At 36.7% G+C, this 14,409-nt stretch overlaps 1 protein-coding gene across 7 annotated transcripts in view; it reads left to right on the plus strand.

Annotated features, from left to right (window-relative positions):
- Positions 1 to 14,409, plus strand: part of AKAP9 (A-kinase anchoring protein 9) — a 166,758-nt gene that overhangs the window by 54,768 nt on the left and 97,581 nt on the right. For all 7 annotated transcript variants that reach the window (XM_016945121.4, XM_016945118.4, XM_016945127.3 and 4 more), the window contains 2 exons: positions 2,327 to 4,714; positions 13,897 to 14,110. In XM_016945121.4, coding sequence (XP_016800610.3) covers positions 2,327 to 4,714; positions 13,897 to 14,110 — 2,602 coding nt within the window. The remainder of the gene's footprint in view (positions 1 to 2,326; positions 4,715 to 13,896; positions 14,111 to 14,409) is intronic.

The raw sequence follows: 14,409 nt of genomic DNA on the forward strand, positions 1-14,409 counted from the left end.
TCATAAGTTTGTGTTGTTTAACGGTTGAAAGAAGAATTATTGTTGGTTGTTATTATATCAGGTGTTGGACAATTTTGAATTAAATGATTAAATGATACTGTTTTATGAAGGCCCCACTCCCCTATATAAATCAGGAAACAGAAAAGTTAGATTTTATAACATTAACATTTTTCAAACTTAGTTACTTATTTAACAGTTTAACTGGAATTGACCACCATGAACTGATTTTACTTTCTCATAGATTCCAAATGTGTTATAGATTTCTTTCTAGTATGTAAATATATTACACTCGTATATATTAATAGTACAGTAAGAATAAAATGCTTTAATAGGTGATGTTTTATTTTAGCATATTCTGTGAGATAGAGGAAATAATAATATTTATATTGTATGGATGAAAACACTGGGATTAAAGGAGATTAAACTGATTTATTAATATCCTATTGTAGTGCAGAGTTTGAAGTAAGAAGGCTCAGGACTTGGTAATAACATGGTAATATTGGGTGGGATATGTGATACCAAGGCACAAGCTGATAGAATTTTGCCCAAGAGGCTGCATAGGATAACATTCATTGCCTTGGTTAATTTATATAGTACAGAATCTGGCCTTCGACTTGTAGGTTCAGAAGTCTGATTTTTTTTTCCCCTGTCAGCTGAGACGAGCTACCTCAGAAGTGAACTCAGATTTTTCAAAGTTAACGAGGCTAATTTTTTTTGTTTGTTTGGAGACAGAGTCTCGCTCTGTCTCCCAGGCTGGAGTGCAATGGTGAGATCTCAGCTCACTGCAACCTCTGCCCTCTGGGTTCATGTGATTCTCCTGCCTCAGCCTCCTGAGTAGCTGGGATCACAGGCGCCCAGCCCTACTCCCAGCTGGTTTTTTTTATTTTTAGTAGAGACAGGGTTTCACCATGAGGCTAATGTTTAAAGCTTGAATAAGATTATCAATTTACAATGAGAAATCATTATCACAGAGACCTAAATATTTCAGGTTCATTGGATTTTATATTATTTCCATGGGCAAATGAATTTTAAAAGCCACATAATAATTAGAAAGTTATTTAGTGACCATGAGATTAAAAGGTTTTAGAGGAATCAGATGTTCAGGGGCATTAGGCTGAGATAACCTAATCTATCTACCTCACAGTAGGAATGGTCATGCCTATAGATGGGAATTCTTAAATGCTGTTTGCTGCAACCCCTGACATTTCTTTCTACATTTGGTAATGTTTTTTCTAGAGCAACCAAAATTCTCAAAGGCTGTACTTGAATGGGCACTGCCAACATTTCCCTCTGAGGCTTTTCTTTTTCTCAGCCTTGACGTTTCTTCTTTAGTTATGTTCATTCATTCATTCATTCATTCAAGGCACCTTTAAGTCCTGTTTGCCTGGGACTCCTGTCTCTTTAAAATGATTTTACTTACCTACTTATGTCCTGATCCATTCTGTAGATTTCATGTATTTATTTGTTTTTGAGACTATAGCCCTCTGTTACTTACAGAGGCAAGTAAGTTACTGAAGCAAAACTTTGACCTAGGGCCTCTGCTTGACTTTGTCATGCTGAAGTAATCACCATAACAGATATGCCTTGGCCTGTGTCTGGGCGTAGCCCTATCTCCATTCCAAAATAGAATCCCAAATAAGAACTGGGGGAGAGTATCTGCTTTGCTTTGAAAATTCTGTTTAAACCAAAAGTCCTAGGACCAAGTTGTTATGCCATAAACGGTATAGTTGTCTTAGATGTCACTTGAGGTTCAGCCTTTTAAGCATTGCATATCTCTAAATTTCTGACTGACTTAAGAGCCCAGGACTGAAGTTAAGACAGACCGTTAGGAGTCTGTTTTTGTTGTTTTTCTTTTTCCATAGCCCTTGCCCATGACACACATTGAAGTCACCAGAATACATGTGAGGAACTTTTATTTATTTTTATCTTTCTGAATGTGTCTAGAGTATATGCAGTACTTTAGCTATAGAGAATACTAAATATTTAGAATGTTGATCGGTTAATAAGAAAAATGAAAATGTAACAGTTTGGAGACATCTAAAATCAGACTGGGTTTTTAAACTAAAAATTTTAATCACAGAAATGTTAAGAGAAATTTCTTCTAAGAAGGCCAAAACTATTGTAGTGTTTGCTCACAAGTAGTGTTGGGTACACGAGTTCTAAGTCTCATTATTGTGGAAAAAATTGAGGGGCAGGACCAACATTTACTTTTTGTAGAATTTTTTGAAAGAGAAACTTCTGTCAGTCTTTTGGTAATGAGATGAAGCAGTATAATTTGCCAGAAGCTAAAAATGCCATTCTTACATTTTCATTTTTTTTCCTAAAGGAACAAGATAAAAAAGTAGAAAACTCAAATAAAGAAGAAATACAGGAAAAGGAGACAATCATTGAAGAATTAAACACAAAAATAATAGAAGAAGAAAAGAAAACTCTTGAGCTAAAGGATAAATTAACAACTGCTGATAAATTACTAGGAGAATTACAAGAACAGATTGTGCAAAAGAACCAAGAAATAAAAAACATGAAATTAGAGCTGACTAATTCTAAGCAAAAAGAAAGACAGTCTTCTGAAGAAATAAAACAGTTAATGGGGACAGTCGAAGAACTTCAGAAGAGAAATCATAAAGACAGCCAGTTCGAAACTGATATAGTACAACGAATGGAACAAGAAACACAAAGAAAGTTAGAACAACTCCGGGCAGAGCTGGATGAGATGTATGGGCAGCAGATAGTGCAAATGAAACAAGAATTAATAAGACAACACATGGCACAGATGGAGGAAATTAAAACACGGCATAAGGGAGAAATGGAGAATGCTTTAAGGTCATATCCAAATATTACAGTTAATGAAGATCAGATAAAGTTAATGAATGTGGCAATAAATGAACTGAATATAAAATTGCAAGATACTAACTCTCAAAAGGAAAAACTCAAGGAAGAACTAGGACTAATTTTAGAAGAAAAGTGTGCTCTACAGAGACAGCTTGAAGACCTTGTTGAAGAATTGAGCTTTTCAAGGGAACAGATTCAGAGAGCTAGACAGACAATAGCTGAACAAGAAAGTAAACTTAATGAAGCACATAAGTCCCTTAGTACAGTGGAAGATTTGAAAGCTGAGATTGTTTCTGCATCAGAATCCAGAAAGGAACTAGAATTAAAACATGAAGCAGAAGTTACAAATTACAAGATAAAACTTGAAATGTTAGAAAAGGAAAAGAATGCTGTGTTAGACAGAATGGCTGAATCACAAGAAGCTGAATTAGAGAGGCTGAGAACACAGCTTCTATTTAGTCATGAAGAAGAGCTTTCCAAACTGAAGGAAGATTTAGAAATTGAACATCGAATAAATATTGAAAAACTTAAAGATAATTTAGGCATTCACTATAAACAGCAGATAGATGGTTTACAGAATGAAATGAGTCAAAAGATAGAAACCATGCAGTTTGAAAAGGACAATTTGATAACTAAGCAGAATCAATTAATTTTGGAAATTTCAAAGCTAAAAGATTTACAGCAGTCTCTTGTAAATTCAAAGTCAGAAGAAATGACTCTTCAAATCGATGAACTTCAAAAAGAAATTGAAATACTCAGACAAGAAGAAAAAGAAAAGGGTACACTTGAACAAGAAGTTCAAGAATTACAACTTAAAACAGAATTGTTAGAAAAACAGATGAAGGAAAAAGAGAATGATCTTCAAGAAAAATTTGCACAACTTGAAGCAGAGAATAGCATTCTTAAAGATGAAAAGAAAGCCCTTGAAGACATGTTGAAAATACATACTCCTGTTAGCCAAGAAGAAAGATTGATTTTCTTAGACTCCATTAAGTCCAAATCCAAAGACTCTGTGTGGGAAAAAGAAATAGAAATACTTACAGAGGAAAATGAGGACCTCAAACAACAATGTATTCAGCTAAATGAAGAGATTGAAAAGCAAAGGAACACTTTTTCATTTGCTGAAAAAAACTTTGAAGTTAACTATCAAGAGTTACAAGAGGAGTATGCTTGCCTTCTCAAAGTAAAAGATGATTTAGAAGACAGTAAAAATAAACAGGAATTAGAGTATAAAAGTAAGCTTAAAGCACTTAATGAAGAGCTTCATTTGCAAAGAATAAATCCAACTACAGTGAAAATGAAAAGTTCTGTCTTTGATGAAGACAAAACTTTTGTAGCAGAAACATTGGAAATGGGTGAGGTTGTTGAAAAGGATACAACAGAACTCATGGAAAAACTTGAGGTAACCAAGCGAGAGAAATTAGAGCTGTCACAGAGACTGTCTGATCTTTCTGAACAATTGAAACAGAAACATGGTGAGATTAGTTTTCTAAATGAAGAAGTTAAATCTTTAAAGCAAGAGAAAGAACAAGTTTCATTGAGATGTAGAGAGCTAGAAATCATTATTAACCACAACAGGGCAGAAAATGTACAGTCATGTGATACTCAAGTAAGCTCTTTATTAGATGGAGTTGTGACTATGACAAGCAGGGGTGCTGAAGGATCAGTTTCTAAAGTAAATAAAAGTTTTGGTGAAGAATCAAAAATAATGGTGGAAGATAAAGTTTCTTTTGAAAATATGACTGTTGGAGAAGAAAGTAAGCAAGAACAGTTGATTTTGGATCACTTACCATCTGTAACAAAGGAATCATCACTTAGAGCAACTCAACCAAGTGAAAATGATAAACTTCAGAAAGAACTCAATGTACTTAAATCAGAACAGGTATGTTTACTTCTTCATATATGGTAAAGCACAATGAAAAAAATGTACATTTCACACTAAGGTTTCACCTTCATAAAACATAAGTTCATATCCTTACAAGAGAATGAAAATGAACCCTCTGATGTAATTTTAACTTGAGCCTATCATTTATTTATCATTTAAGTACTTTTTTTTTTAAACCATTGTTGCCTTTCTTTCAGTTAATCTATCTTGTATATTCTGCTCAGGAAATAAAACACTAATGGATTCAGATTTTCTTTGGAAAGACAAGAGTTTGTATAACTTTATGGAGAATCTCAGCATTAGAAAAGTTATTAATTTCATTTTGTAATTTTTGTTATAATCTCAAAGATTGGTTTCAGTGTTTTTATTTCATAGTGATGTTTTCAAGTCTCTACAACTGAAAATGAACTCCTAAGCTTTTTAATAGTCTCTATAGTTGTTAGGTGGTTATGAAATTATATTTTCCTGGGAGAAAAAAAAACCTTTGATTTAAGTCCTAGAGTTTTTTCAGAGTCTTTATTATACCTGAAGGGGAAAAAACAGTATTAACTCTAAATATAGTTAAAGAATTATATGTATATAATAATAGATCACTCCTGATAATTTATATTTGCCAGATACTGATATTAAAATAACAGGAAAATTCTGCTATCTACAATGTAATGGTGCTAACTAAAGTTTTATGTGTTTCTTCATTTTTCTAACATATTTATTGACTCTCTTGGCAAGTACAAATATAGTGGCCAACAAGAGAGAGGTTTCTGGTCTCAAAGAGCATATATTTTAGTGAGGAAGGCAGATGATAAATGAAACAAGTAGGATAGTGAGAAATAGTGATAAATTCTCTGAAGAAATAAAACAGGATAATGTGATAGGGAATGATGGAATTATTTCTGAGGGCTCTGTTCTGTTCCATTGGTCTATATCTCTGTTTTGGTACCAGTACCATGCTGTTTTGGTTACTGTAGCCTTGTAGTATAGTTTTAAGTCAGGTAGCATGATGCCTCCAGCTTTGTTCTCTTGGCTTAGGATTGACTTGGCAATGTGGGCTCTTTTTTGGTTCCTTATGAACTTTAAAGTAGTTTTTTCCAATTCTGTGAAGAAAGTCATTTCTGTGAAGAAAGTCATTCCTGATGGGAATGGCATTGAATCTATAAATTACCTTGGGCAGTATGGCCATTTTCACAATATTGATTCTTCCTATCCATGAGCATGGAATGTTCTTCCATTTGTTTGTATCCTCTTTTATTTCGTTGAGCAGTCGTTTGTAGTTCTCCTTGAAGAGGCCCTTCATATCCCTTGTAAGTTGGATTCCTAGGTATTTTATTCTCATTGAAGCAATTGTGAATGGGAGTTCACTCATGATTTGGCTCTCTGTTCGTCTCTTGTTGGTGTATAAGAATGCTTGTGATTTTTGCACATTGATTTTGTATCCTGAGACGTTGCTGAAGTTGCTTATCAGCTTAAGGAGATTTTGGGCTGAGACAATGGGGTTTTCTAGATATACAATCACGTCATCTGCAAACAGGGACAATTTGACTTCCTCTTTTCCTAATTGAATACCCTTTATTTCTTTCTCCTGCCTGATTGCCCTGGCCAGAACTTCCAACACTATGTTGAATAGGAGTGGTGAGAGAGGGCATCCCTGTCTTGTGCCAGTTTTCAAAGGGAATGCTTCCGGTTTTTGTCCATTCAGTATGATATTGGCTGTGGGTTTGTCATAAATAGCTCTTACTATTTTGAGATATGCCCCATCAGTACCTAATTTATTGAGAGTTTTTAGCATGAAGTGCTGTTGAATTTTGTCCAAGGCCTTTTCTGCATCTATTGAGATAATCATGTGGTTTTTGTCTTTGGTTCTGTTTATATGCTGGATTACATTTATTGATTTGCGTATGTTGAACCAGCCTTGCATCCCAGGGATGAAGCCCACTTGATCATGGTGGATGAGCTTTCTGATGTGCTGCTGCATTTGGTTTGCCAGTATTTTATTGAGGATTTTTGCATCAATGTTCATCAGGATATTGGGAATGATGGAGAGGGTAGTAACAACATTAAATATGGTGGTCAGGAAACGTCTCTAGGAGGAATTGACATTTGAGCTGAAATCTGAATGACATTGAAATTAGAGCAATTGTAAAGACACGGGTAAGTTTAAAGAACAGAATGAAGGCTTGTGGAGTTGAGTTTGAGAGAGCGGGAGAGAGTGGAAGAAGAGTTTGAAGGAGGAAGAGACCAGACCTTGGAGAATCTTGCAGACTTTGGAAGCCATTGGAAAGTTTTCTCTTTTTATTCCTAAATATATCATATTTATGATCTTATATCAAATGTCGAGATATTTTATATTTATGATTTATATCAAATGTAGAGATATTTTATATATTTAATTGCCTAAATAGAGTCAAGAAATTCGAATTGCTTAGCGATTTTTTTGTTTGTTTGTTTTTGAGACCGAGTCTCACTCTGTCACCCGGGCTGGAGTGCAGTGGCGTGATCTCAGCTCACTACAACCTCCGCCTCCCGGGTTCAATCAATTCGCCTGCCTCAGCCTCCTGAGTAGCTGGGATTACAGGCATGCACCACCACGCCTGGGTAATTTTTGTTTTTTTAGTAGAGACAAGGTTTCACCATGTTGGCCAGTTTGGTCTCAAACTCCTGACCTTAGGTGATCCAACAGCCTCGGCCTCCCAAAGTGCTGGGATTACAGGCGTGAGCCACCACGCCTGGCCAAATTGCTTAACTATTAATGTTCTGTTAAATGTCTGGAATTGTTTTCAAAACCAAAATGTATGGCAGTTACTTGTGAAAATGTCACACATCTTTTAAAATTTTTTAGGAAGCATTTTTGGGAGAAGACCTGAATTTGACCCTCAGATGGTCAAATTTTCTTATTAGGAATTCTAATTTTCTTTTTCTTTTTTTTTTTGAGACAGGCTCTCACTGCCGTCCAGGCTAGAGTCTCATGGCGCAATCACAGCATCCTGCAGCCTTGACCTCCTGGACTCAGGTGATCCTCTCACCTCAGCCTCCTGAGTAGCTAGTATTACAGGCATGCACCACACACCCAGCTAGGTTTTTGTATTTTTTGTAGAGACAGGGATTTGCCATGTTGCCCAGGCTGGTCTCAAACTTCTGGGCTTAAATGACCTTCTTGCCTTGGCCTCCTGAAATGCTGGGATTATAGGCATGAGTCTTTGTCGCCAGCCAGAATTGTATTTTCTGTACTAAAGAGATACAAAAAAGATACTTTTGATGGCATTCAGATTCCTTCTATTTGACATTGACTACATAAAGTAAAGCCTGTAAACTTCCTGCCCATTCATCATTACCAAGACAAACCTTTATTGATGGGAAGGGAAGTTCACAGAAGAAATCGAGCAGTGACTTACACAATAGTAACACCTAAGAGCAGCCTAAATATGCTTGAAATAATGTGGATGCCACACAGATATCTCTAATACACTTAGGTAGTTTGGGCAGAAGGAGAAAAATAAAAACATCATAGAAGTCTTTTCAGTGTTGGGATGCAAGGAAGAAGGAAGAGTGGCAGGAATTTTATAGATACTGATTAATTATTGATGCTGGGAGAGGTCATAGATTGAAGTGTATGTGTTTAAAATTGAAGATGATTATTAGAATCAAAAGAGATACCGGAGCTTAGAAACTACAGGAGGAACCACTAGAATATCAGCTCCTTGAGAGCAGGGACCCAGTCTCCTGTATCTCTAATGCCTAGAATAATGTCTGACACATGATAGGCAGTTAATAATTTTTTTAAATGAATGAATGAATTCATGAATAAAAGGGGGGGAATAAATAAAGCCCACTTACCAAGAACCAACAGTGAAATAGCACAGGCCTTCATGTTAGAGTCAGGAAGAAGATCAGAATAGCTTTTGTCACTTGCTTTTCTATTGTGTAGGTCCTAACCATTGCAAAGACAAAAAGATATATGGTATGAATGGAGAGAAAGATACTTAGTTGTCATAATTCCCATGTATAATTAAATTAAAAATTAAGCATGAGAACTGAAATTCTTTTTTTTTTTTTTTTTTTTTTTGAGACAGAGTCTCACTCTGTCACCCAGGCTAGAGTGGATCTCAGCTCACTACAAACTCAGCCTATCAAGTAGGTGGGATTACAGGTGGCCTCCACCATGCCTGGCAAATTTTTGTATTTTTAGTAGAGATGGGGTTTCACCATGTTGGCCAGGCTGGTCTTGAACTCCTGACCTCAAGTGATTTATATCTTTAATGTAAAATAAATATGAATAAAACAATGTAAATAAAATTATAACACTTTAATGAAGGATAGGAGACTTGAATAAATGAAAAGTCTCATTTCTGAGTGGGAAAATTTGAATATCGTAAAAACCCAGGTTATCTCTAGATTAATCTGTAATCCTTATGTAGTTCCATTCCAACTCACAATGAAAAGTTACTGAAATTCAACTTAGTAATTGGTTTATAGTTTATCTGGAGAAGAAATGCACAAGAAGAGTCAAGAATATTTTTGAAAAACGCAGAATAGTAATTGGTGTATAGTTTATCTGGAAGAAGAAATGCACAAGAACAGTCAAGAATATTTTTGAAAAATGCAGAATGCATTTAACATGATGTGTTGAACAATGTTTAGCCTTAAATATATTGATTTTATAAATATTGAAAACAAGTTAAGCTGTTAGTTCTAGAGGCTAGAATATCAGAGCATGTAGACTTAAGAAAAGTAAAAAGAAGGAAATAATAAAGTTAAGAACAAAATAAGCAAAGTTAGAATAACCAAAACAGGAGGAAAAGTTTTCAAGGATTTTGAAAGTTTATTATTTGAAAACACTAGTGGCTGGGCGTGGTGGCTCACACCTGTAATCCCAGCACTTTGGGAGGCCGAGGTGGACAGATCACAAGGTCGGGAGTTCAAGATTGACCTGATCAACATGGTGAAACCCTGTCTCTACCAAAAATAAAAAATTAGCCGGGCATGGGGGCGCGTGCCTGTAATCCTAGCTACTCAGGAGGCTGAGGCAGGAGAATTGCTTGAACCCGGGAGGCAGAGGTTGCAGTGAGCCGAGATCGCGCCACTGCACTCCAGCCTAGGCGACAGAAAAAAAGAAAAGAAAAGAAAACACTAGTAAAGTATTGGACTTTCAAGAATATGGGCCAGCGGGCGTGGTGGCTCATGCCTGTAATCCCAGCACTTTGGTAGGCCGAGGTGGGTGGATCATGAGGCCAGGAGATCGAGACCATCCTGGCTAACACAGTGAAACCCCATCTCTACTAAAAATACAAAAAATCAGCTAGGCATGGTGGCATGCGCCTGTAATCCCAGCTACTCACGGGGGCTGAGGCAGGAGAATCCCTTGAACCCAGGAGGTGGAGAATGCAGTGAGCCAAGATCGCATCACTGCACTCCAGCCTGGGTGACAAAGTGAGACTCTATCTCAAAAAACAAAGAATATGGGCCAGGCGCGGTGGCTCACACCTGTAATCCCAGCACTTTGGGAGGCCAAGGCAGGCAGATCACGAGGTCAGGAGATCAAGACCATCCTGGCCAACATGGTGAAACCCTGTCTCTACTAAAAATATGAAAAATTAGCTGGGCATGGTAGCGTGCACCTGTAGTCTCAGCTACTCTGGAGGCTGAGAGGCAGGAGAATAGCTTGAACCCTGGAGGTGGAGTTTGCAGTGAGCTGAAATCACAATCACTGCACTCCAGCCTGGCAACAGAGCGAGACTCCATTTAAAAAAAAAAAAAAGAATATGATCGAGAAAAAAAGACATAAACCAAATGAGGCTTGGTGCAGTTGCTCACACCTATAATCCCAGTGCTTCAGATGGCTGAGACAGGAGGAGTGCTTGAGCCCAGGAGTTCAAGACCAACCTGGGCAATATAGCAAGATGCCTGTCTCTACAAAAAATTAAAAAATCAGCCAGATGTCTGCAGTGAGCTATGATTGCACCATTGTACTTCAGCCTGGGTGACAGAGTGAGACCCTGTCTCTAAAACAAACTAACAAAATCAAATGAATGAAAATCAAAACCTACGTATAGATACCAAAGAGATTCATAAAAGTCATAAAAGAATACTATAAATAAACATCCATCAACAAATTTGAAAATAGACATAAACTGGATGGTTTTCTGGAAGAATATAAACTACCAGAATCAACTCAAATAGAAATATAAAACCTGAATAAACCAATAACAATTAAAGAATTTGAAATCATAGAGATTTTCCCTCTCTCCTCTCCTCCAACCAGAAATATTAGACTGAGACCATTTTACAAGTGGGTCTTACCAACTCTCAACGAATATATAGTTGCTTAATAAAATAGGATTAAAGGGAGCGAACTAGGGGGAAGAAAAGAAGGAAAGAAGAAAGGTAAGCTAGACAAAAGAAAAACCCAGTTATCTAATGAGACTGGTACAATATTGATACGAAGACCTGATAAGAACACTACAAACAAATAAAATTATAGATGAATCTTACTTATGAGTGGCTGTAGAAATCTTAAATAAAATATTAGCAAATTATTCTAAGAATGGAAGAATAGTTCAACATCTGAAAAATCTATTAATGTAAACTTCACATTCATAGATAGCAGGAAAAAAATCCATATGATAAATTTTATTTTTTATTTTGTTTTGTTTTTGAGATGAGGTCTTGCTCTGTCACCCAGGCTGGAGTGCAGTCAGACAATCACATTTCACTATGGCTGCAACCTTCCAGGCTCAAGTGATCCTCCCAATTCAGCCTCCCAATAGCTGGGACCACAACAGGCACATAGCACCATGCCTAGCTAAGATTTTTAAAAACATTTTTTTTACAGACAGGAGGATCTCACTGTGTTGCCCAGGCTGGTCTTAAATATAGGGGATTGGTCAGGGTGGTGGGAGATAAAGATAAAGTTATAGGAAATAGACACAAACCTTCTTGGGAGGCCGGGAGGTTTGCATAGCTTCAGTGAAAGATTTGGTTGAAGGCAGCTGAATTCTCTTAAAAGCTTAGGGCGTAGCTACATAGGAATATAAGGGAGTTTATCTAAAGAGCTTGTTTACTCATGTGGTCCTAAGACCAACCTTTGATCATTCGCAGGACTGCTCTCTGGGGAGGGCGACCAGATTAATTACCCACAAGTGTGTTGACTCAAAGCCTTTGTCATTAAATCTATGCTGAATAAATGCCCGCAGGGCCAGCTAGTCAGGGCGTGCACTACTGCAATTCTTTTTTGTGAGCGGCCCAGCCCCCTAGCCACTCTTTCACTGAATACTGGTGTCTGAGTACGTTATTCATCTGTTATGCAGCCTGACTCTGCAGGTCAAACCCTGGCACTTAAACTCCTGGGCTCGAGCAGTTATTCCACATTGGCTTCCCAAAGTGCTGGGATTACAGGAGTGAGCCATCATGCCTGGCCTTATTTTATTTTTTTAGAGACAAGTTTTTACTCTTGCCAGGCTGGAGTACAGTGGCATGATTATAGCTCACTGCAACCTTGAACTCCTGGACTCAGGCAATCTCCTCATCTCAGCCTCCTAAGTAGCTGGGACTACAGGCACATATTACCACTTCTGGCTAATTTATTATTATTTTTTTAGAGATGGGGTCTTTCTGTTGCCCAGGCTGGTCTTGAATTCCTAGACTCAAGCAATACTCCCACCTGAACCTCCTGAGCAGCTGGGATTATAAGTACAAGTTACTGTGTCCAGCCCATATAATCATTTTAATACATATTGGAAAAGAATCCATAAAAAACTAATAACTCATAATTTTTTTCAATGGAGAAAATCCAGAATAGAAGGGAAATTTCTTAACCGCAGTAATTGTTTTCATTAAAACATTTAGCAGATAACATTTCTAATAGTGAAATTTAGAAGCATTCCCATTAATATCAAGTATAGAATAAAATATGATAGAAGCATTCCCATTAAAATCCAGTATAGAATCAAGTATAGGATACCCACTTTCAACATCACTATTTCAACATTGCTTTGTAGTTCCTAGCCAATGCAATTTGACAAGAATAAGAAATGAGATAAAGAATATGAAAACTTATTTATGAATAACAAAATAAACCCTACATAAGATGCTTTGAACTTTTGTCAAGAAAATTATAAAACACTGAAGCATGTAAAGACCTCACTATATGCCAATATGTACCGTATTCATAGTAGAAAGATGTAAAGAAAAATGTCAGTTCTCTCCAAATTAATCTCTGTATTTAGTGTACTTCCAGTCATAATTACAAGGAAATTTTTCATGGATCTTGAAAAACTGATTGTAAAATTGATATAGACAAGTAAATACTCAAGAATAATCAAGAGAACCCTAGAAAAATGTATTGCATCTGACAGCAAGATTTACTACAAAATCATAATAGACAGTATGGTTTGATGCTAGGATGGACAATTAGGTCAGTGGAGCGTAATGGAAAGCCCAGAAACACATTGAGATCCTTGTGAAATTTTAATATATAGGAAAGACACCCTACAAATCAACATTAATTTAATAATACTGAGTGAGCCTCTACTGCATTCTATGCACTGTTTTAGTCCCTGGTGACATAACAGTGAATAAAAGCAAGTAGTAGGCAGGGTGCGGTGGCTCATACCTGTAATCCCAGCACTTTGGGAGGATTGCATGAGCCCAGGAGTTTCAGGCCAGCCTGGGCAACAGAGTGAGACCCCATCTTTACCTAAAAATAAAAAGTTAGCTGGGCATGGTGGCATGCACCAGTAGTCCTAACTACTTGGGAAGCTGAGGTGGGAGGATCGCTTGAACCCAGGAGGTCAAGGCTGCAGCGAGCCATGATTGCACCACTGTACTCCAGCCTGGGTGACAGAGTGAGTATTTGTTAATTTGGGTTGTGAGTACATAAATGTTTATTACTTCATTATTTCCATGTCTGTACGTTTAAAATCTTTTAGAACAAAAAATCAAAGATGAGTCATGCTAGCTATACCAAATATCACAATTTAATATAAAACTGAGGTAATGAAAACATTGTGCTACTTTCCTTGAAAAAGAAAGGTAGATCAATGCAACAGCATGAAGATAGAAAAAAAATTAGACTTCAGTTCTCATGAATTTTTAAACTCTTGTAGTCAGTATATGCAAAAAAAAAAGTTAAATTATTTGATTTGTCATTTAAGAATATTATAATGTTTACATATGTTTACTTTAAGAATGATTTAAGGCTACAGATGGAAGCCCAACGCATTTGCCTCTCTCTGGTTTATTCAACTCATGTGGATCAGGTTCGTGAATATATGGAAAATGAAAAAGATAAAGCTCTTTGCAGTCTTAAAGAAGAGCTTATTTTTGCTCAAGAGGAAAAGATCAAGGAACTTCAGAAAATACACCAGTTAGAGCTACAGACTATGAAAACACAAGAAACAGGTAAAATGGTTTCTGACTTATAAGTACCATGATCCAAATAAGTATTGGATAGAGCCCACCATTCTATAATTTTTTCCTTGTCATAGAACCCACAGAGGAAGGTGATTTGTTTACCAGTTGTTGATATAATCACTATACATTCATTTAAGTGCTTGAGAAAGCTAAAATCATTTTCCCATAGGAAGTCACAATCCATTGCGAAAGCATATATAAAATAAACAATTTCTCCAACAGAAGAATGAATAGAAAGAATGGGAGGAGAAAGGAGAAACATCTAGTACTTCCTGGCAGGATGAGTA

Source organism: Pan troglodytes, chromosome 6 (assembly GCF_028858775.2).
Source record: "Pan troglodytes isolate AG18354 chromosome 6, NHGRI_mPanTro3-v2.0_pri, whole genome shotgun sequence".
Lineage (NCBI taxonomy): Eukaryota > Metazoa > Chordata > Mammalia > Primates > Hominidae > Pan > Pan troglodytes.